At 34.3% G+C, this 23107-nt stretch overlaps 4 protein-coding genes across 5 annotated transcripts; all 4 read left to right on the forward strand.

Moving 5' to 3' along the window:
* The first annotated feature begins 2736 nt into the window (after positions 1 to 2736).
* On the forward strand, positions 2737 to 6080 carry LOC111199237. The gene is made up of 5 exons (XM_022688791.2): positions 2737 to 2953; positions 3037 to 3204; positions 3286 to 3408; positions 3488 to 3631; positions 5443 to 6080. The coding sequence occupies exons 1-5, from the start codon at positions 2858 to 2860 to the stop codon at positions 5872 to 5874; spliced, it is 963 nt and encodes a 320-aa protein (XP_022544512.2). The 5' UTR covers positions 2737 to 2857; the 3' UTR covers positions 5875 to 6080.
* Positions 6081 to 6349: 269 nt separating this feature from the next.
* Positions 6350 to 8070, forward strand: LOC106355200. The gene is made up of 6 exons (XM_048736739.1): positions 6350 to 6581; positions 6673 to 6771; positions 6858 to 7010; positions 7080 to 7256; positions 7368 to 7511; positions 7595 to 8070. The coding sequence occupies exons 1-6, from the start codon at positions 6522 to 6524 to the stop codon at positions 7880 to 7882; spliced, it is 921 nt and encodes a 306-aa protein (XP_048592696.1). The 5' UTR covers positions 6350 to 6521; the 3' UTR covers positions 7883 to 8070.
* A 754-nt stretch (positions 8071 to 8824) lies between these two features.
* Positions 8825 to 10584, forward strand: LOC125575398. The gene is made up of 6 exons (XM_048736738.1): positions 8825 to 8961; positions 9058 to 9168; positions 9267 to 9419; positions 9545 to 9694; positions 9784 to 9927; positions 10014 to 10584. The coding sequence occupies exons 1-6, from the start codon at positions 8905 to 8907 to the stop codon at positions 10422 to 10424; spliced, it is 1026 nt and encodes a 341-aa protein (XP_048592695.1). The 5' UTR covers positions 8825 to 8904; the 3' UTR covers positions 10425 to 10584.
* Positions 10585 to 18583: 7999 nt separating this feature from the next.
* Positions 18584 to 20424, forward strand: LOC106355202. 2 transcript variants are annotated; one of them, XM_022688792.2, is made up of 6 exons: positions 18584 to 18720; positions 18810 to 18917; positions 18993 to 19145; positions 19458 to 19607; positions 19696 to 19839; positions 19957 to 20424. In XM_022688792.2, the coding sequence occupies exons 1-6, from the start codon at positions 18661 to 18663 to the stop codon at positions 20233 to 20235; spliced, it is 894 nt and encodes a 297-aa protein (XP_022544513.2). In that variant the 5' UTR covers positions 18584 to 18660; the 3' UTR covers positions 20236 to 20424. The 2 variants fall into 2 exon arrangements, with proteins under 2 accessions (XP_022544513.2, XP_013650642.2); XM_013795188.3 differs by having other exon boundaries at positions 19912 to 20420.
* The last annotated feature ends 2683 nt before the right edge of the window (positions 20425 to 23107 follow it).

A 23107-nucleotide genomic window follows, 5' to 3' on the forward strand; every position in this document is an offset into this window, starting at 1 on the left:
TGAGGGGGGTATGGTTGGGGTCAGCGTTAACTTCTTTCATGCAATCATAGACATTTTATAGTTTCACCAATATGTACTATGTTATTTATTTTGTTCCATTCTATTTGGGTTTTGTGTTTATATTTGAATTTTGGTTTATAGGTTCTTGCCTAGGGTTTAGATTTACTAAGTAAATGTTTGGGTATAGTAAACCATATTATATACATTCTATTTGGGTTTATACTTCCTTGATCAGGGTTTAGCTTAATCTATTTATTTAGGTTTAGCGTTTAGGGTATATTTGGATAGGGTTTAGTGACTGGAATTTAGGGTTTAGTATTTAGAAGGTGAGGGGTATGGTTGGGTCAACACTAACTTCTTTCATGCAATCATAGACATTTTATAGTTTCACCAATATGTACTATGTTATTTATTTTGTTCCATTCTATTTGGGTTTTGTGTTTATATTTGGGTTTAGGGTTTATATTTGAGTTAGGGTTTAGTGATTAGAGTTTAGGATTTAGTATTTGGAAATTTATGTTTTTTTGGGTTTAGAGTTTATACACTTTTTATTTTTTTTTTAAATTATGTTTCTATCCGCTCATTCTACTTCATATAGTAAATAAATATGTTATAAGTAAATTTGTGACATGAGTTCTTTTACGTGATGTGTTTGTAAATAATAGTGATTCATTATTGACCAGCAATAAGAAAATTTTGGGTGGATTAAATTGGTACGTGGCTGCATGTGTTTCTATCAAATAAAGTAGTATTTAATTTAATCTTTACCCTACGTTATTTTGACCAAGTCATATCTAGCAATACAATATTACCGGATGATTAATGGAAGAAGGGGCAGAACCGGATAACAATTGGCATAAATGATAGATATTACATTACGTCAAAATCAATGCTACTCACTTAATTTTGATGCCAAAGTTGGTTATTCAGCAAATTGACCCTTGGTTTTTTATTCTCGTTTTTTTTCTTATAATTATTGAGTCAAATGTTCTAGTTTTATCCAAAATTTTCAAATCTGTCGGGTATTATATTGTTTTCTTCTGTCATCAATTGGAATTTGAGAAACATCCATGTTTCATTATCATGTACTCTATCGCTAATCAAGGCCCAATTCAGAAGCAGTTGAATCTTCAATCGTCATTATCTTTAGCAATTCTCTAGTTAACCAAAAAGAAAATAAAAAGAAAATCCGCAACAATGATATACATTATTACAATCGTTTTCGGGTGAAAGACAGCAGACAGATTGGACGAAACTTAGATTAACAAGTCGCAAATAGACAAATCAGTTTTCAAAATTTGATTATGGATATTCTTATTTCTATATATCTAATTCATCTTTTTCTGAATCCAGGCACTATTACAAGTCGACTCATATACATAGAACTGATAATATTTTTGAACATTTTTTATAAGATCTTATTTTTCCTTATAGTCATAACTCGAACATTCTTTTTAACAAAACCATTACTTGTGGTATTTTATTATTATTTCCTTCATGGGTATTGAGTCAGATGTTATTGTTTTCTTCCCGATTTTCATATTTGTGGGTACTATATCGTTTTCTTCTATCATCAACTGGAAGTTAAGAAACATGCATGTTTCAATTTTTGTATGCTCCATCATTTTTTTTGAATTTTATATTTTTTAAATTTAGATTTTTTTCTTATATGTTATTATATTTTAAAATTTTAAAATGACTATAAATTATTAAAAATGTTAAAAAGTCTCACATTTAATTTTTTTTATCAATGGTTTAATTTTTCTTATATTAATATTTTTATATTAAACTATATATCCTATAAAAACATAAATATTTAATTTCAAAACTTGCATTCGAGAAATATTGAGACCTTAATTTTTTAATTCAGAAATTTGCATTGAAAAAGAACTCACAATGAAAATTGTGCGATTAATGCTTTAAATTTTCGTTACAGCAAATATACAAATTTTAATAAAATTATATGAGAAAAAAATATCAATAATAAATATTTATATTAAAATATATTATATATCTATGTCAATATCATTTAAATTTGATTATATATCACATAAAATAAATATATGATTGTTTTGATTTATTTATCAAAACAATATTGTAAAAATACAAGAAGTATTATTTTGATTTATGTGTTTATTATAATTTGATTTTATTCATTATACATAATTGAACACAAAAAAAATAATAAAATACAAAAATTATTTGCAGACCTAATATTTATCATGCGCAAGGAGCAAATTTAACCTAATCACTAATCATAACCAGCTCTTACTTCTTAAGCCCATTTATCGCAGATCTAAACAAGTCCACGATGCTTAGATGTCACGTCTCTCTCCAACAGCCTTGTTAAAAATGGGGTTATTGTCTCTTATTCAACAAAGAGACAATTACACAGATTTTGGCTCCTACGCTTGCACATAACTTTTTGATCAAACTATTTTCAAAAAAGGAGAGATAATTATTGAGTTTGAAATGTCCTTTGAATTTATCTTGTTGTAGTAGACCCGACGAGATTGTAGTTTTGTACAGGAGAAAAATTAGGGTTTCACGGGTTCGACTTGCGACACAGGTCAGTAAAACGAGTGGAAAGCAATATTCAGCCGATTTTCCGCACATGCTTTAACGTCCACAAAGGAACTCACGAAAATGGAACTTCCTCCAGATTTTTAGTACCCCTTACGTATGTTACACTCAACATCCACCAACTGATTCTTGATATTATCACTAACCACTTTTTGTTTACATCTAAATCAATCAAACCTTCTCCACTAGCTTCCCTCAAGTTAACTTTCTATTTGTTCTGATCAGTTATATTTCATCTTGCTCTGCTTTGTGATATCTAATTTTACAGAAACAAATGGGTGGATCTGAAATTTCAAGATCAGAGGAGAAATCGTTTGAAAATAATGATGTGTTTGTATGGATTAGTAAGAAAATTCAAGAGCCCCTTAAGGTCAAACTTAATATTCATCTCAACAACCCCAAGAAGCTTAGTCAAATGTTCCAAAATTTTCAGATTAATTGTTGTGGTTGTAGGCTGAGTTCAAAAAATTAAGGACTGTCAAAGAGCAACAAAGCATGATTAAGCCAGTGTTAGAGATAGAGACTACTCATGATGAGGAAAGAGAGGAGGAGAAGTTAGAGAAGCAATTACAAGCTTGGAGAGATAACCCTTCATGGATAGATCAACCTCCTAATGTGCAGGTAAGATGAAAAATCTAGAAACTTAGATTTGACATATTTCAAATCTTTCAAAATTTCCTCAAATTTTGATGTTTTTTTCAGGTGAAATCACAAAATGGTTTGTTTTGCCATTTGAACGCAGAATTTAACGTAGGATTGCCTCCTAAGTCAGTCTACAAAATTTTCACTCATCCAGACAACAAACGATACTTCAAAAACATTAAGGTGCTTTGCATGGTCTTGTCCTGGATGATTTGAATGGTGTAAGTGATACTTAAGGCAATTAATTTTAATCCAAAAACAGGAATGCATATCAAGAAAAGTTTTGATGGAGGATGGACCAATGCAGACCGTGGAGGTGAAGCAAGCCGCGGCCTGGAAGTTTCTTTGGTGGGCTGGAACTTTCCCTATACATCTAATTGTCCAAGAAAACCGAAAACATCTAATGGTATACATATCCCTTATATATTAAAAGAGAAGCATTGTAATAAATGCATTCACATTATAATAGACACGTGGCAGCTTCACAATGATTTGATAATAAATATGCTAACGCGTTCACACTATAATCATAAATGTGTTCACACTATGTACTTTGTGATTTTTTTTAATATAAAACTCACATACATAGTTCCAACAAAACTCTGAATTTTTCGGTTCGAATAAAAATAGATAACGAATCAAAAGCTAAACTATATATATATTATTTTTATTGTTTACGGATAAAATTGAGCAAAATATTCATAAATTTTGATTCGATTTGTTATCCGTTTTGATTTGAACCAAAAAATCTTGATATTTGAAACTCTACGAAACAAATCAAATACTAAAATACAATATCCAAAAAAGAAGCAAATCACTAATACCAATATTTTTAGGAACATATATCTAATTCGATATGTTATATGCATATATATATATATGAAAATAATTATATATATATGTTATATATATTATACTTTATATCAGTTTTACAATATAAATTTATTATATTAGGTACTAGAATTAAAAGGTTATATAATGTTTTATTTTTGTAATAAAATATTATTATTAAATTATTTTTAAAATTTTATTTTATTTACGAATCAAATCGAATATTCTTTAAAATTCTAAAACATTTCGGATATCCGAGTCACCGAATATCTAGGTGGCTAAAAATCGAATCGACAAAAATGCTTCCAAATATCCAAATACTTGATATGTGTCCACCCCTATTTACGAATGTAATTTTATTTATATATGTAGTATATATATATGTTATATATATTATACTTTATATCAGTTTTACAATATAAATTTATTATATTAGGTACTTGAATTAAAAGGTTATATAATGTTTTATTTTTGTAATAAAATGTTATTATTAAATTATTTTTAAAATTTTATTTTATTTACGAATCAAATGGAATATTCTTTAAAATTCTAAAACATTTCGGATATCCGAGTCACCGAATATCTAGGTGGCTAAAAATCGAATCGACAAAAATGCTTCGAAATATCCAGATACTTGATATGTGTCCACCCCTATTTACGAATGTAATTTTATTTTCTTTTGATGAAAAAATGACCAATGTCAAGGTCTTTTTTATTTTAAATAAATTTTAATTTTATCTTTCATGTATTATTCTAAACAAAAATGTCATTTAATATTAATTAACAATATCTTTATATATTTTTCAACTATTTTTATATACTTTTTACATAAATATACATGTGCACCTTGATGTGAGCATCTTATAACTAAGTATTCACCACAGCTGAAGTATCTAATTTTTTTGAAAGTTGAAATATTTTTTCTTAATGTTTCTTTCACTATTGACCAAATTGTAGTGAAATGATTTGTCTTAATAATTTTTTTTTTTCTTAAACTATTATCTGTTTAAAAACTATAATATGAAACTATTGGTTCGACATGACAACTATCTAAACTTCATAATATAAAAATAAACATATAATATTAATTTTAGGTTTTTATCCGAAAAACCTAAAAATCAAATGTTTTAACCGAATAAACTAAAATGAATATTAATTTAAAATAATAGTTATATTTTAGAAGATTAAAAACAAAAAAACGTAAAACCTAACTAATATCTAGATTAAACAGATTTATTGTCTTTTTTATTAAAAATAACGAAACTAATAATCACATCCCGCGCAAGGCGCGGGTTATTACCTAGTATTCTTTTATATCCCTAACAAGAATTTGTATGTCTTCATCAATTCAAATTTTATTTTATATCTTTCTTATTTTGAGGGAAGTCCAATTATAAACAAGAGAAGACTATGTTCATGAAAGTGTTTGAGGGTTGTTGGAGGGTGGAGCCATTGTTTATAGACGAACATTTGTGTGAGCGTTTGAAACCGAAAACACAAGAAGACTACGATCGTTGTACCAACGGACGAGGAAGGATCGGGTCTAAGGTGACAATGGATCAGATGTTTCAGCCTTCTGCTATTCTTACACCACCTCCTCTTTCTTGGTATATTCGTGGGATCACCACTAAAACCACAGAGAGTATGATTGAAGATCTTCTAGCTGAAGCTGCTAGGATCCGCGGAGGAGGCCGTGATGATGATCAAGTAAGAAACAGCAACGAATTGGATAAGAGAAAAGTTGAGGACATTAAGGACAGATGGAGATCGAGGAGGAGGTGTAATGGGAGGAGATTCACCAATCGGAGGAAGATTTAAACCTTTTATAAAAGAAACATCCTCTCAGTTATTGCAATGATATACTTTGTTAATCTCATCGTAGTTCCAATGGCTTTAGATAAAATCCAGCATAGAGGGTGTTTAAGTATCTGTATCCATAGGGGCTTCATATATCTTGACAAATCATTATTAATTAAAATAATTATATCCTCCAGATAATGATTATGTAATGGCATTAAGTTCTTTTAAACCACTCTAGAGGCAACAACAATAAAAATCAGACAATTGGATTTTACTGTTTTAGTTCTGTACGAATTATGATTCTTTTGTCATCAAAATCATGATTCCAAAAATTCAAAACAAAACTCATTATACGATTAGGGCATCAAAAATTGGTTATTTGATGGGTTTTGATTCCGTGACATGCAGCATCATTCTACCATTTATTGAACACTTGGGTCTCCTTTCCTCAGGAAGGTCTTTGCTTGTACGTCATATAATTCACGAGAACTTAGCTGCCCACTTCATTTTTTCGTTATAGGAAGAACTTAACGTACACCATTCTCTCAAGATGCAGATACTTTAACTAACATCCACAAACCATAATATATACAATCTTTAGATCGTCATTTCTCTTGCCCTCATCAGATAAGTATTAGTTTTTTTAGATTAACTTTGGAATAGAAATGGGTATATTCCCCAGATTTGGTGGCTGGATCACTCAGAATATTCAACAACCCCTTAAGGTCAGTTCATATCCACCAATCAAAGGACCCTTTGAAGTCTACTATATCGGTTCGTGAATAGATGAGATCATGATTATGTTTGCTGTTGTAGGCGTCGACCAAGAGACCTGAGAGTAGTTCAGTTTCAGAAACAGATAGGTATATTCAGGGACCATGGTATTTTAATCCTGCTGCAAGCCCTAAAGAGAAGGTAATAGCAAATCAGCAATAAGTATTAAATACTTGTGTTGGTGGTTAATTATGTAAATGATATAACGATTCTGCTTGTTTTTGTAGGCCGAAATCATGAAAATAGATCATGTTAGATCTATGTCAGTGTATCCTACCGATCCTAAATACTATGACCTAGCTGAATTGTGGAGGCAAGTAAGACTTTGGAGGTCTGAAAATAGCAAACATCCATGGTACGATGCACCTGCTAAGGTGAAGGTAATAGCAAAGAAACAAACATAATCTCAAAACTCTTGGATACATAATTTTTGTTTGTTTTTTTTATAGGAAATGCTAGAACTTAGGAAAAAAATAATTTTAAAACGTCTTTGCATATTTTTTGTGAAGATGAAAACAAAAAAAGGTCTTTGCCATTTAAACATAGACTTCACATTGGGATGGCCTCCTCAAGCAGTCTACGAGATGTTCACTAATCCAAGAAACCTGAATTTCTTCCATTCAATGGCAAGTACCTATGGCACACACGTTTGGTTTGTTTTATTCACTAGTTGTATGATTCGAATTTAAGAATCAATTGATAGTAATTGAGAATGTGGTCTTTTTAATTCTTTGAAGGACACAATAGCAACAATGGTTTTAAAGAAGGATGGACCAAGGCAGATCACGGAAGTGGAAAAAGTTTTGAGATGGAAGATACTTGGGTATAATGGGGCTATCCCAATACATGTAATAATCGATGAAAACCATCAAAAAGTTACAGTAAGAAAGCTTCTCTATATTCCTCACAAGAACCAATTTGTTTTTCGTTCATTTTTGGGTGAACTAATTTGTGTTCTTGCTAGGCAACATATAAGAAAGTGAAAGTGAAGTACATGAAAGTTTTTGAGGGTAGCTGGAAAATGGAGCCATTGTACGTAGATCAGGAACGGTTGTGCAAGTCTAGGTCGCAGATTAGTGAAGAAGAGTACAAAAAATGTAGCGGCGGTAAAGGAAGGATTGGGTCAAAGGTGACAATGGAGCATATATTCAACCCTCTTCTCTTCTTAATGTGCCACCAGTTTCTTGGTTCATCCGTGGTATCGCCGTCAAAGTCACCAAGGCTCTGCTCCAAGATCTTAGAGAATATGTAATCAGGATGAACAAAATGAAGGGTGCTGGCGAAAAACAAACAAAAAGAATCAAAGTATTAAATGTTTGGATTATAGTCAATGAGGATCAACATCTAGTCATCCACGTCACTAGAGATAATCGACCAATTAGAATACAATTTATGAAAATGTTATTTTCTAATTAATTAGAAAGTAATTCATTAGTTTAATATTTATTCTTTTCCTAAGTCGTACACTACATCATGCCTTTTTCAAGACTGTAAGTCTATAACCTCTGGATGACGATTCACTCTTCATATTCTCCTTCATCAGTGTATATATACATAGGACTCTCCCAACTTACCCGTTAATATCTTCATCCCTCCCATTCCACAAATACCTGCGCAAGAATGGTTCTCTGGATCCTTATATTTTCCCTAGCGTTTATATGTCTAGTTAAACACATATCAATTAACTATTTGAATCCCAAATTACACAAAGGTACGAGATAAGATAACTATTTGAATTCCTAGTAACGTTAAAACTGGTGAGGTAGAGTTTCTGGATAGACGTAGCTTCTTGGATGGTTTCGGGAAGTTCCCAATGAGAGAACGGATTGTTCTCGCGAACAGTGTCGATGAGAATTTGGTGATGATTCAGCGCGACCGAGTGAGACCAGAGAGATCAGGAAGAGCCGTGAGGTTGTGAAGATCGGCAGAAAGATTTCCACGAATCCCTTTGGTTTTTTTTCAGTTGGTTAGCTACATCTATGAGTTTAAAGATTCCGTGACAGGCATCATTCTACAATTTATTGAACATTTTGGTCTCCTCTTTCATCAGGAAGGTCTTTGCGTATACGTATACGTCATATAATTCACGAGAACTGAGCTGCCCACTTCATTGTATCACCAGACGAAGAACTTAACGTACACAATTCTCTCGGGATGCAGATACTTTAACTAACATTCCACAAACCATTATATATATACACTCTTTAGATCGTCATTTACTCTTGCCCTCATCAGATAAGCATTAGTTTTTGTAGACTAGCTTTCTAATAGAAAATGGTATTCCCTGGATTTGGTGGCTGGATCAATCAGAATATTCAACAGCCCCTTAAGGTCAGTTCATTTCCACCAATCAAAAGACCCTTGGAAGTCTAATATATCCGTTAATTAACTGCAAAGATCAGATCATGATTACGTTTGTTGTTGTAGACGTCCAAGAGATCTAAGAATGGTAAATCTAGATCAGCTTCAGAAGAAGAAGACGATAGGTATCTTCAGGGACCATGGTATTGGGTTCCTGATTTAAGCCCTAAAGAAAAGGTAACTAATAGCAATTCAGCAATCAAATATCAAATACTTGTGTTGGTGGTTAATTATGTAAATGAGATAACGATTCGTCTTTTTTATTTCTTTTGTAGGCCGAATCCTTGGAATTAGACCATGTTAAATCTATGCCACTGATGGCTATCGATCCTAAATACTATGACATGGATGAACTGGTGAGGCAAAACCGTCTTTGGAATTCTGAACATAAAAAACATCCATGGAACGATGCACCTGCTAAGGTGAAGGTAACAGCAAAGAATCAAACATATCTCTCAATACTCGTGGAATATATTTTTGTTTGTTTTATGGGAATTGCCAGAATTTAGGAAAATTGGTCTTGAAACGTCTTTAACTCTTTTTCTTTTTGAAGGTGAAAACAAGAAAGGGTATTTGCCATTTAAACATAGATTTCACATTGGGATCTCCTCCTCAATCAGTCTTCCAGACGTTAACTGATCCAAGAAACATGGGAATTTTCCATTCAATGGGCAAGTACAAGAATAATTGGCGCACACGTTTGGTTTGTTTTACTCACTAGTTGTATGACTCGGATTTAAGACTCAATTATTAGCAATAACTGCGAGTGTGGTCTTTTTAATTCCTTTGAAGGACACAAGAGCAACAAAGGTTTTAAAGAAAGATGGACCAAGGCAGATCACGGAAATGGAAAAAGTTCTGAGATGGAAGATACTTGGGTATAATGGGACTATCCCAATACATTTAATCATCGATGAAAACCATCAAAAAGTTACCGTAAGAAAGCTTCTCTATATTCCTCACAAGAACCAACTATTTTCCTTCATTTTTTTAGTTGAACTATAATTTGTGTTATTGCTTAGGCAACATATAAGAAAGTGAAAGTGAAACACATGAAAGTGTTTGAGGGTAGCTGGAAAATACAGCCACTGTATGTAGATCAGGAACGGTTGTGCAAGTCTAAGTCGCGGATTAGTGAAGAAAAATACAAAAAATGTAGCGGCGGTAAAGGAAGGATTGGGTCAAAGGTGACAATGGAGCATATATTTCAGCCATCTCCTCTTCTTAATGTGCCACCGGTTTCTTGGTTCATCCGTGGTATCGCCGTCAAAGTCACCAAGGTTTTGCTCCAAGATCTTAGAGAACATGTAATCAGGATGAACAAAATGAAGACCGTAGACCCGGAGGTGTATGCTAAAGTAATTGAATCAATCGAAAAGAAAAAGAAAAAAGAAAAAGAAAAAGAAGCTAAACTAAAAGAATCGGAGTATTAAATGTTTGGAGTATCTCCAATGAGGATCAATATCTAGCCATCCACCTCACTAAAAATAATCGACCAATCAGAATACAAATTAAGTAAATGTTATTTTCTATTTAAATAATAAACTATTTATTAGTTTAATATCTATTGTTCTCCTAGGTCTTTCTAATCTATATCCCTAATGCTTTCTTCAAAACTGTAACCCATGGATGAAGAAGATTCACCCTTCAGATTCTCCTTCTCCTTCATTTCTTTCTCTATATATAGTACTCTCCCAACTAACACGCCACTATCTTTATCACTCCCGTTGCACAAGTACCTGCATAAGAATGGTTCTTAAAGGCTTTAAATCCATCGTAACCCCTCCTAGCGTCTTCTTGGACGACTTGGTTCCCGGTTTTCAAGATCGACGACAAGGTAAGGCATGATACTCTGAATCCCTTATATGTCTAATCACTACAGCATGAGATTTTTTTCTAAGGCTGTTAAGGGAAAAGAGATTACTCAAGAGATTCTTCTACACAAATAAAAGAATGGAAAACTCTTCTTCGGGCACCATCAAGCAATAATGATTCCAGGTCCCTGAAAGGGCATTGTCGAGGACTCTATATACTAGTATCTAGCCTTTCTTTTATTAGTTGGTTAGCTCTATCTATGAGTTTAAAGATACCAGGTGATGGACCGCGGTCCACGGATCAGTACATGGAGCCGAACCTGCCTGGAGATCAGAACGTTCTGAACATTTCAACCGAGGTTCATGTTTTTCACCGTACCGGACAGACTGACCGTGCAGTGTACTGGACCGTCCCGCATACGTCCGGAAATGAGCTTTGGCTGGAACCATGGCCAGATGACCGATCTGACCATACTGGGGCTTGTCTTTCCCGTCCAACTTCACATTTGAAGACATATGGTCGAGCTAGAATCCACTTTGGACGAGCTGGACGAGGTGACACTTACTTGGGCGAGCTAGATGAGCTGAGTGAGCTAAGTGACACTACTTTGGAGTTGGATGAGCTGAGTGAGCTAAATGGCACTAGCTTGGAACTGAATGAGCCAAGTAACACTGAAGATGGAGCTGGTTCAGCTGCTGGGCGAAATGGGCCTTTTCAGCCCAAAGAAAAGTTCATAAAAAGTTCATTATGGGATTGTTTCTTTCCAAATTCGACCAGCCCTTTCCTCAGTCCATTTCAAGCACATTCTCATCAAGAATACCAAGAGGGAGTCAGCAAGGAAGTCTTGGTCGTGCATGGGAAAAAGAATTCAACAAAAATCATTAATTTCGGTCTTTAGTCAAAGTCTTCATTTCTAGTTTCTATGTCTTGTTTTTAGCACATTCTTCTTTGGATTTCTACAACTTGTAATCCTATAAATAAGGCCTTAGAGCCACGAAATAAGACAGATTGTTTTCCCCTTTTGTTGAGTTAAAACTCTTTGTTCTTTGTAGAACTTGTTCTTAGTTTCTTGGTGAGGTTATCTCCAAGTTTCGATCCTTCTTTTGTTGGACCGGTGCGTCACATCCGGCAACGATCGAAGTCTGGTAGTATCTTTGGGATATTCCGCAACCCTTAGTGTCACCCCTCGATCCATCAGTTCTCAATCCTCTCGGATCTGAGTTCATATCAACCTTACCGAAAGAGTGATCCTTATTTTGGTTCTATCAAGTGGTATCAGAGCCACTCTCTCGGTAACTCTATTATCATTCCATCTTCTCATCTCTCCATCTTCTTCAAACACTTCTTCTTCTACCTTTCTTAAATCCGGGCCCCTCATTACCATCCATATATATATAAAAAAAAGGATTTACGATTTGATTCAAAAAAAAAAAAAAGTTCAAAGTTTGTTTTTTGGATTGGTGGTGGAAGAGAAAGCCTGCTGGCTGAGGAGAAATCCAGCCTTTGAGGTGGTTAAAACGGATTTCAAAAATCAAAAATCTCTTATCTTTCTATCTTGAGAAAATTCCCTTGTTTGTTTGGATTTGCCCATTGGGATTCTTTGATTTGTTCTCTTAGAACATTGAGTAAAAACTTGTGTGTGATCACCTAAATCTGAGAGAAACACTTGTGTGGGTGAGGATCAAACACTCGAGAGTGTGAGGTTTTTATCTACTAACTTTTGTGTTGAGATTTTTCAGGTTTATGATGTTTGGTTTGCAAAGGAAAAGTAACAAGGAGAAGCCTCAACGAAATTCTAACTCTCAAACTCCTTTTAAATATCCTTTGAATTATTTTGATGAGTTTGTTAGTGTGCAGGAACAACCAGCTGTAAGGAGAAAAACAACCAGAGATGTGGCTGATCCAAAAAGGCAACCCTTTCAAATTGATGTCCAACAAATTTGTGATAACCTTGTGAAGGGAGTGGACAAAGCCCTTAAGGACTTCAGCAAGAGCCAAAAGAAGAGCACATCTACACGTGCCCCAGTAGCTGAGCCATCCTTGTTCATCAGTAAGAAAGCCCAAGGTGAATCTGAAAACCATTTTGAAGAACTTAAAGATTTTTCAGATTCTCTACCCATTTTTGATGAATCTGATGAAGAGCTAATTGAAAGCTTGATGTTTTGTGAAAAAGATTGTGATCTTCCTTCTCTTGAAACTGAGTTTAATCTTGATAATGAACAAGCTATTGTAGAACTAACTGTTTTGCAACCGGAGCTTCCGAGTAGTCTTATTTTGTCTCCACAGGTTTTTGAGGAAGAGCCACTGGATTTTCCACATCAGTGCCCATGTCTTGACACTAGGATATGTTTTGATGATGATCTAGGTCCTATCTTTGATGAGGAGGACGAACCTGGTCCAGTCTTTGATGAAGAAGCAACAAGCATCACATCCATTGCTATGGAGAATTATCTATGCTTTGATCCCGGCACAACTCCTGCCCCTTTACCTCCGGATCTTCAAGAGCACTTGTTTATTTTGAGTATACAGGAAAGACAGGTTCAGCCTCTAAGAATTGAAAGCATTGACCGTGCCCAACAGTCTGAGTTTTGGAGAAGCTTTGTTGAAACCGGCTACCTTGATACCAGCGACAGATGTTCAGTCCAAGGAGGATATCTCAACATTACGAAGGCCTTTTGTCATGAATCCAATTTTCCCAGAAAGCCAACTCAAAAGGTATTCACTGAGGCTTGGAATCGCATGAAAATCTTCACGGATGAAGAAGTTATGAATTTTCCAAACTGGAGGTTCTTCAGTCCATCTATCCGCGAGTACCAGATTTCTAAAGGAGATTCATGCCCCAGAAAGAATCGGCCTGAGCCAAAACCGATCCTCCATGAACCAAAGGTGTTTCCTCAGTCATTCTCCTGTCTAAACCAAAAGCAATGTAAGGATCATGAGTTGATTGCATCTACTCTTCATGAAAATGTTTTGAAACCGAGAATTTCAAAGAGAAAACATATTCTTACGTGGTTGAAAAACGTTTTGCTCAAACCTTTTCATAAATTGTGTTCATTGAGCTGTGCTTTGAAAGAGATTTTGTTTAGGAAAAGGCATGAACCAAAATTGCTTACGCCAAAGAATTCTTTTGATTTCGTTCATGATGATAATTTTTCAAATTTGGCATTGTCTCTTTCTTTCCATAACAGTTTCTCACCTTGGCCTGATTTTGAGATTGATAAATCAATTTTTGGCAACCAGCTTACTTGCTTAATGCTTGCCCACGTCCTTGATGATTATCCTAAGTGCTTGGAACCTGTTTTTGGTGTCTTAAGGATAGAGAAACCCTTTGATTATTCATTTACCAGATTTGATGTGGTTTCTCTAGTTGCTTTGAATAAACAGGATAAACATGATCAGTTTCTAAGGAGAGCAAGCACCAATGGACGCCAAAGTACTTGGAATTCCTTGATGAAAATGACTTCAAAACTCCAAGGAAGTTTCTGTCCATATTTTTCATTCCCTGAATTTTCCATGAATTTTAATTCCTTTGTATCTGATTCATCTCTTTTTGATATAGGTACTTTGGATTTGAGGACAAATCCTTTTGAAGAAGGAGGGAATGATAGACCGCGGTCCACGGATCAGTACATGGAGCCGAACCTGCCTGGAGATCAGAACGTTCTGAACATTTCAACCGAGGTTCATGTTTTTCACCGTACCGGACATACTGACCGTGCAGTGTACTGGACCGTCCCGCATACGTCCGGAAATGAGCTTTGGCTGGAACCATGGCCAGATGACCGATCTGACCATACTGGGGCTTGTCTTTCCCGTCCAACTTCACATTTGAAGACATATGGTCGAGCTAGAATCCACTTTGGACGAGCTGGACGAGGTGACACTTACTTGGGCGAGCTAGATGAGCTGAGTGAGCTAAGTGACACTACTTTGGAGTTGGATGAGCTGAGTGAGCTAAATGGCACTAGCTTGGAACTGAATGAGCCAAGTAACACTGAAGATGGAGCTGGTTCAGCTGCTGGGCGAAATGGGCCTTTTCAGCCCAAAGAAAAGTTCATAAAAAGTTCATTATGGGATTGTTTCTTTCCAAATTCGACCAGCCCTTTCCTCAGTCCATTTCAAGCACATTCTCATCAAGAATACCAAGAGGGAGTCAGCAAGGAAGTCTTGGTCGTGCATGGGAAAAAGAATTCAACAAAAATCATTAATTTCGGTCTTTAGTCAAAGTCTTCATTTCTAGTTTCTATGTCTTGTTTTTAGCACATTCTTCTTTGGATTTCTACAACTTGTAATCCTATAAATAAGGCCTTAGAGCCACGACATAAGACAGATTGTTTTCCCCTTTTGTTGAGTTAAAACTCTTTGTTCTTTGTAGAACTTGTTCTTAGTTTCTTGGTGAGGTTATCTCCAAGTTTCGATCCTTCTTTTGTTGGACCGGTGCGTCACATCCGGCAACGATCGAAGTCTGGTAGTATCTTTGGGATATTCCGCAACCCTTAGTGTCACCCCTCGATCCATCAGTTCTCAATCCTCTCGGATCTGAGTTCATATCAACCTTACCGAAAGAGTGATCATTATTTTGGTTCTATCACCAGGAGTGTTTATGGATATGATCGTGTTACTGATCTCGGATGACAGACTTATGTGTTCAAAGTTAATACTACTCATATTCAAAGATCAAAGTATATGTCTAAGGGCAACACAACTGATGTAATTGCGTTACTATCAAAGTTAGGTTCATATAGTCACTAAACTAAGATCAGTACTAGGGTAAAAAGATGATGAATTGATATAAAAGAAAGATAAGAAAGTATCTTACTACTAGTCATTTTCTTAATCTTTCTGTTGCCAAATTTCAGATTTCCAACACTGGGGGCCCATTGGAGACAAAGGTACCCGTACTTAATAATCTCAAATAATGCAAACTACATATGTTATAAATCCTCCTTCCTTTTGGTTCATTGCTTAGTTATGATGTTTCAGTTTCTGGTTTTTCTAGATATGTTTGTCAGCTAAAGTCAATGCCATACTCAACAAAAACCGTGCATCTGCGGCTGGACATGTTAGTTTTTCTTTAAACATTTCTTTCTTGCTAGCGCCAAAAGTTCAAAATGAATATGCTATGGAACAGCTTTTAGTTACTGTTAAGGTTCTAGAAGGATCCAGAACAGACATACCTGTTAGATGAGAATATTCTGTTGTATGAGATAAATTACGATAAATACCAAGTAGATATATCTCGGGTGTGCCGAGACGTATATAACAATGTACGTAAGCTAATGTGAATAACAAGATGTTTTCTCATATTTCTCTTGTCGTACATGGTATCAGAGCCACCAAAATTAATTTTTGAGTAGATTTTGTTGACGAGAGAAGAAGAAGAAAATGGGTGACAGCAAGTCTATGGTGAGTTCGTCGAGTGTTGCAGGCGAAGGAGCCTTGTCGCCATATTATTTGGTTCCATCATACAATCCGGGGACAGCGATTACTCTGGTGGTCTTGACCGGACAGAACTATGCCGAGTGGGCATTAGAACTCGAGAATGAGCTACGTGCTAAGCGTAAGATCATGTTTGTTAACGGGAGTTTGAAGATTCCTGATGAAGCGGAGAAGCCTTTGGAGGCGAAGATGTGGAGAACGGCGAATTCCCTGATAGTCGGGTGAATAAGAGCTTTGATATCTCCAGTACTGCTATCGACTGTTTCTTTCACACCTAATGCCTACAAGATGTGGACAGAGCTCAAGAAACGCTTCTCAGTAGGACGTGCGGTGCGAGTTCATCAGCTCAAGGCGGAGCTGGCTTCGTGTAAGCAAGAAGGATCTAGTGTTATGGATTACTTTGGGAGATTATCTCAGAAGTGGGAAGAGTTGTTGAATTGCAAGCCTATCCCTACGTGTACGTGTAAGGCTGAAGAAGTGTATGCGAAAGAGTAAAAAGAAGAAAAGGTTCATCATATCCTCATGGGATTAGATGAAGCAAGATACAGTAATGTGTGCACCAACATTATCGGAATGGAGATTTTGCCAGACCTTAACTCTATATATCAGAGAGTTGTGCGAGAAGAGAAGAGACTAGGAGCCTCTCGAAGTGAGTCTAATTAAAGAAATAACGGTGGGGTTTGTGACTTAAAAAGTGTCGAGAGAAGGAGCGGAAGTTGGGATAGAGGAGTGATGGCAACGGTAGCAAGAAGCTGATCTTCTGTAGCGTGTAACAACTGTGGTAGAACTGGACACGAGAAGAAGGAGTGTTGGCAGATTATCGGGTTTCCTGAGTGGTACACCGAGAGAAACTAGTCGAGTGGAAGAGGTGGCAGAGGTTGTCTTGAGATTTTACATGATTTACTTGTCATTTCCATACTCATTTGAATCACTTAGTATGCATTTAGAGTCCAATTAGGTGCATATCATATGCATTTGTGGTATTTCAGGTTTCGTGAGGCTCAAGTTGAAGTTATGAAAGCTTGGGAAAGATAAGTGGATTAGATGGAGTGAAGCTGGACGGCCGCGGGCATGAACTGCGGACGAAGGTGGGCCGCGGAATCCGATCCGAGAGACCCATTTATTGCGGTCAGCCGCGGGCGTGTACTGCGGATGAGAGCATGCCGCGGAATCCGGTCTGAGAGACCCATCTGTTGTGGATAAACCGCAGACGACAGGCGCGGAGCATGCAAGGCCGCAGATTCTCGTCCGAGAGGTCGAGATTTGGAGCTACGGACCGCGGACCACGGCCGCGGGTTGAGGCCGTTCGCGGTTGATGCGAAGAATATCTCATCCATTTGTCTTTCGGGTCAAACCCCAGTTTGTCGGGTCGACCCGGTTTAAGTTTTAAGCCTCTATAAATACTTTTTAGACTTAATCTTAGGACTTATCTTGTTATCTACCTAAACACAAAACATATTTTGGTGAAAGATTCAATATTTAACTTTTTTTCATCTCGATATATTGTGTTTGCTTTGATTATCCTGATCACTAATCATAATTAATCTTAAATCATCATTGATTATTTGGTTTATCATGGCTATTAGTAAGTAATTACCTTTAGGATTCATGGATTAGGATGATTAGAATGATTAGGATCTAGAATGTTAGTATAAAGATTTTACACCTTCTCGATGACAATTTGTAAACTTCAACTTTTATTTTGTTCAATATATTTACATTCTTAGCAAAAAAACAAACAAACTACCACTCCCACCACCACCGTCCACTTCATATGTAGTAACCCTAATCCAATCTGGCAAAAAATTGGTCAACGGGAAAAAATGTTATATTATTAGGTTTCTAAGTAAATATTTCAGCATTGCAATGGATTAAAGATTAAAAATGTATTTCTATGAACCCAAATTAATCATAATCTGATTAATAATTTATCACCCTTAACGAAGTTTTCAGATTACAATTTAAGATTTAAATCCCAAAGTAAAGCAGAAAAGTTTCAAAATTAAAAATAAATGCTTCTTGTCATATGTCGAAACCCAAACACAAACTCAAAGCTTGTGGCGAACGTAACCATAATAAAATTTCGGAATAAATATTGCTGATTTACCCAAAAAGGAGTACGGACTTTGATAGGTTTTGAATCCGTGACAGGATTCGTCATTCTACAGTTTATTGAACACTTCGGTCTCCTCTTTCCTGAGGAAAGTCTTGCTTGTACGTCATATAAGTCACGAGAACTGAACTGCCCGCTTCATTGTTTCACCATACGAAGAACTTAACGTATACCATTCTCTCATGATGCAGATACTTTAACTAACATTCCACAAACTATAATATATAAAATCTTTAGATCGTCACTTACTCTTGCTCTCATAAGATAAGCATTAGTTTTTGTAGACTAACTTTGGAATAGAAATGGGTATGTTCCCCAGATTTGGTGGCTGGATCAATCAGAATATTCAAGAACCCCTTAAGGTCAGTTCATTTCCACCAATCAAAGGACCCTTGGAAGTCTACTATATCGGTTAATTGAATAGATTAGATCATGATGTTTACTGTTTTAGGCGTCGACCAAGAGATCTGAGAAGGGTAAATCTAGTTCGTTTTCAGAAAAAGATAGGTATCTTCAGGGACCATGGTATTGGAATCCTGCTATAACCCCTAAAGAGAAGGTAATAGCAAATCAAATACTTTTGTTGGTGGTTAATTATGTAAATGAGATAACAATTCTTCTTGTTTTCTTGTAGGCTGAATCCATGGAAATAGACCATGTTAAATCTATGCCACTGTATGCTACCGATCCTAAGTACTATGACTTGGATGAACTGGTGAGGCAAGTAAGACTTTGGATGTCTGAAAATAAAAAACATCAGTGGCACGATGAACCTGCTAAAGTGAAGGTATTAGCTAAGAATCATTGATTGGTTGGGCTGCAACTGTAAAAAATTAACTTTAGAATTTAGTCTATTTATTGTGTTTTTTGGCAGTAACTTTATTTTTTTTGTTGTAGTTTTAAAAACCAATATAAAGCATGATTGGTAGTTTTTAAGACTGTAGATAAAAACTAAAGCTAAAATCATTTTCTACCTCCCAACCAATCACTATAATCTCAATACTCTTGGATATATATTTTTGTTTGTTTTTATTATAGGAAATGCTTGAATTTAGGGAAAATAGTCTTCAAGCGTTCTTCTATATATATTTTTTTGAAGGTGAAAACAAAAGAGGGCATTTGCCATTTAAACATAAATTTCACATTGGGATGGCCTCCTCAAGCAGTCTTCGAGATGTTCACTGATCCAAGAAACATGGGATTTTTCCACTCAATGGGAAAGTACAAGGACCATTTTCGCACACGTTTGGTTTGTTTAATTCACTAATTGTATGATTCAAATTGAGTATCTGCTATTAGCAATAATTGAGAGTATGGTCTTTTTAATTCCTTTGAAGGACACAATAGCAACAAAGGTTATAAAGAAGGATGGACCAAGGCAGATTACGGAAGTGGAAAAAGTTTTGAGATGGAAGATACTTGGGTATAATGGGACTATCCCAATACATGTAATCATCGATGAAAACCATCAAAAAGTTACAGTAAGAAAGCTTCTCTATATTTCTCACAAGAACCAATTTCTTTTCGGTGAATTAATATGTGTTATTGCTTAGGCAACATATAAGAAAGTGAAAGTGAAGCACATGAAAGTGTTCGAGGGTAGCTGGAAAATGGAGCCACTGTACGTAGATCAAGAACGGTTGTGCAAGTCTAGGTCGCGGATTAGTGAAGAAGAGTACAAAAAATGTAGCAGCGGTAAAGGAAGGATTGGGTCAAAGGTGACAATGGAGCACATATTTCAGCCATCTTCTCTTCTTAATATACCACCAGTTTCTTGGTTCATCCGAGGGGTCGCCATCAAATTCACTAAGGCTTTGCTCCAAGATCTTAGAGAATATGTAATCATGATAAACAAAAGTACAGTACTAGGACCTTAATTTACCAAAAAAGGTTCAGAGCACGCTTGAAGCGTTTATACACCAAAATAAACGGTCATGATCATATTAAAGCTTTTGAAAATCAAACTATAACAATTTGTTAAACTTCTTTATGATTGAGACCTAACAAAAATCGTTTAATTGACTTATCTTTTAATATATAACTAGTATGCACGGATCTATTTTCTGTATTTAAAGTTATTTGATTATGTTATAATTTTTAATCATATTTAAATTATTTCAAATATTTTATATATGAGCAGTGTATTCAAATTTAATCAAATAGGTTGAAAGGGGGAGGGGTTAAACAATAATTTTGATATAATTTTTAAAATGGTTACATGTTTGTAATATTTTCCAACACTATTGAGATAAATATCAAATTTTAAGACTAAATTTTGATTTTTACAATTAAAATTTTGATTTTAATCTTACTTATTTTTTTATTTTGATTACTTAATCTGTTTTAATATTAAAATTAACAAATTTAGCTTGTGTGTGTAAGAGAAAATTTTGTTCTTGAATTATTATTTTAGAGTTTCGGAAAATTATTTTATTTAAAATATTATCTCTTTTCTGTTTTAGGTAGTTTTTTAAACAACATAGGAAGTTTGTAAAATAAAACTTGATTAGAATTGTATTTACTTTTGATTTTGTTTAGAATTGTATTAAATCTGAAAATAAATCTAAATAGTTGTGGATAAAAATAAAAATTATAGAAATGTGGATATATTTCTATCTTAGAAAATATATTACAATTAACTAAAATACATCTTCTAACCATTGACTTTAATCTAATTCCCACTACAGCAACTATACCATTTTCAAATTCCTCAATAGTAAGATGGCCTAACTTTTCTTTTGTTCTATAACCATAAATTCTAGAAGAAAAAAAAGCTTTAAACATAATTTTTATGTTAAACTGAATATAAATACTCACGTTTGTATTCCAAATAAAATTAAGGTCTGATGTTTTGTATCTATTTACACAGTAAATAGTCAAAATCCTTTTTTTGTTAAAAAATAGAAAAGAGTAATATATAAAAATTATGTTTTATAGTTATCGTTACCTGGGTTGTTGTTTTGTTGACCGTGATCTGATTCTCCATTTTTGGGAAAAACTAAACTCTTAAGGAGGAGGGAAATCCACTGGCATCATGCAGAAAAATAAAAGAGAGTATCAAGTTAAGAAGAGAACATTGAACCTGGAAATAACTATAAACATTTTTGCTATATTCACCACCTAAAACCAAATTGACGAAGAAGAAGACTACACACTGTAGAGAAAAAAAAAGGGAGAGTAAACAGATAATAAACAAATTGATTGCAAGTTATAAAGAAAAAAAAAGAAACCGTTTGAAACTTGCCATAATTTAAGGAGTTGTAGATGAAATGATTTATTTTTAAACGTGATGGTAATGATGTGCTTAAATTTAGGGATACTAGAATTCTTGTCCGCGCGTAGCGCGGATTGTACCTTATAAACTTATTTTACATTTTTATTATTATTATTTTTAAAACTCATTTTGCATCTTTATATATTTGAATATTTTATACCTTTTTACTTTTCAAAAAGTTAAAATGTCTAAGATAATGTGTAACATATGGTGATGGATTTGAGTTTTCGTTGTGATTTTTTGAACTAATAAATTTCACTTTGTTTTTTATTTTACATTTATGTAATTTCTCAGCTGTTAATTTTTTGATCGGGTGTTAATTATAAATCTATTGACTATTTTAAAATAGGAGAAATAGTATATAATAGTGTTTGGTAAATGTTTCATCCAAAAATTTGTATATCCATCAAATATAAAATATTTAATTTTTTGTTTTAATCCAAATTTTTAATCCTCTTATACTTTGAAAAATAAACTGTTTTAACTTAATAGTTTGATTTTTTTTTAAGAAAATTTATTCATATCACCAAACTACTGAAAAATATATATATATATATATATATATATATATATGAGTTTAGTTTTATTATATATTTTAAGTTATCTCTCAGCTAAAATTTCACTATTTATTTTATAACATTTTTGGAATAAATTATTTGTATATGTTTATACATATTTGATTTTAAAAACTATTTGTTTCTATGTTGTTTTCTGTCAATTTGAATTAATGATTCATTTAACTTTCTTAATTATATAGTATAGATGTAACAAAATTATCTGAAAGTGAAACATATTTTTAAAATGATAGGGTAGACATAATTTTTTTTTAAGGAAGTTGTGTTGGAGGTGAGAGAATCATCAAGGAGGTATGGTAGTTAGCTTCGCTCACTGTTGTTTAGAGTTAAGTTTGAGAAACTGGTGTTCATGTTTTTATCATATTTCTTTTTCTTGCCTGATTTTATTACTTGCCCAATCGATGTGCTTCTAAAACAGATTTTGCATTCAAATGGAACTTTATTGGTTTGTTCAAGCGTGCCCATATTACTTTTCAAGTATGCTAAATCATTTTAAGATCTTAGTAACTATGACCACGCTAAATTATTTTAAGATCTTAGTAACTCTGACCATCTGGAGCCAGGACTTTGGGATGCAACTTATTGGGAATGCTTGCTCGAGCTGAATTACTTGACTTTCGTTTCATGTAAAACTCTTTAGATATGTTAAGATATATGGAAAAATACACCCTTCAATGTTAACCTTTAGGGCATTCTACTTACATTGAATAAACTATCCTATCATGTGCTGCCCCTTTACAATGTTGTAGGTTCTCAAGGTCTACTTAGTAGAAGCAGTCCCTATGAGATTGGAGTGTCATAAGCTCCGGTAATCCTGCCGGAGCTTCATCTTCTCCAGCTTATCCTGCTCAAGGAAACAGTTCATGAATGTACACATTAGACCATATGCAATAAGATTTT

The sequence above is a fragment of the Brassica napus genome, chromosome A7, assembly GCF_020379485.1.
Source record: "Brassica napus cultivar Da-Ae chromosome A7, Da-Ae, whole genome shotgun sequence".
Lineage (NCBI taxonomy): Eukaryota > Viridiplantae > Streptophyta > Magnoliopsida > Brassicales > Brassicaceae > Brassica > Brassica napus.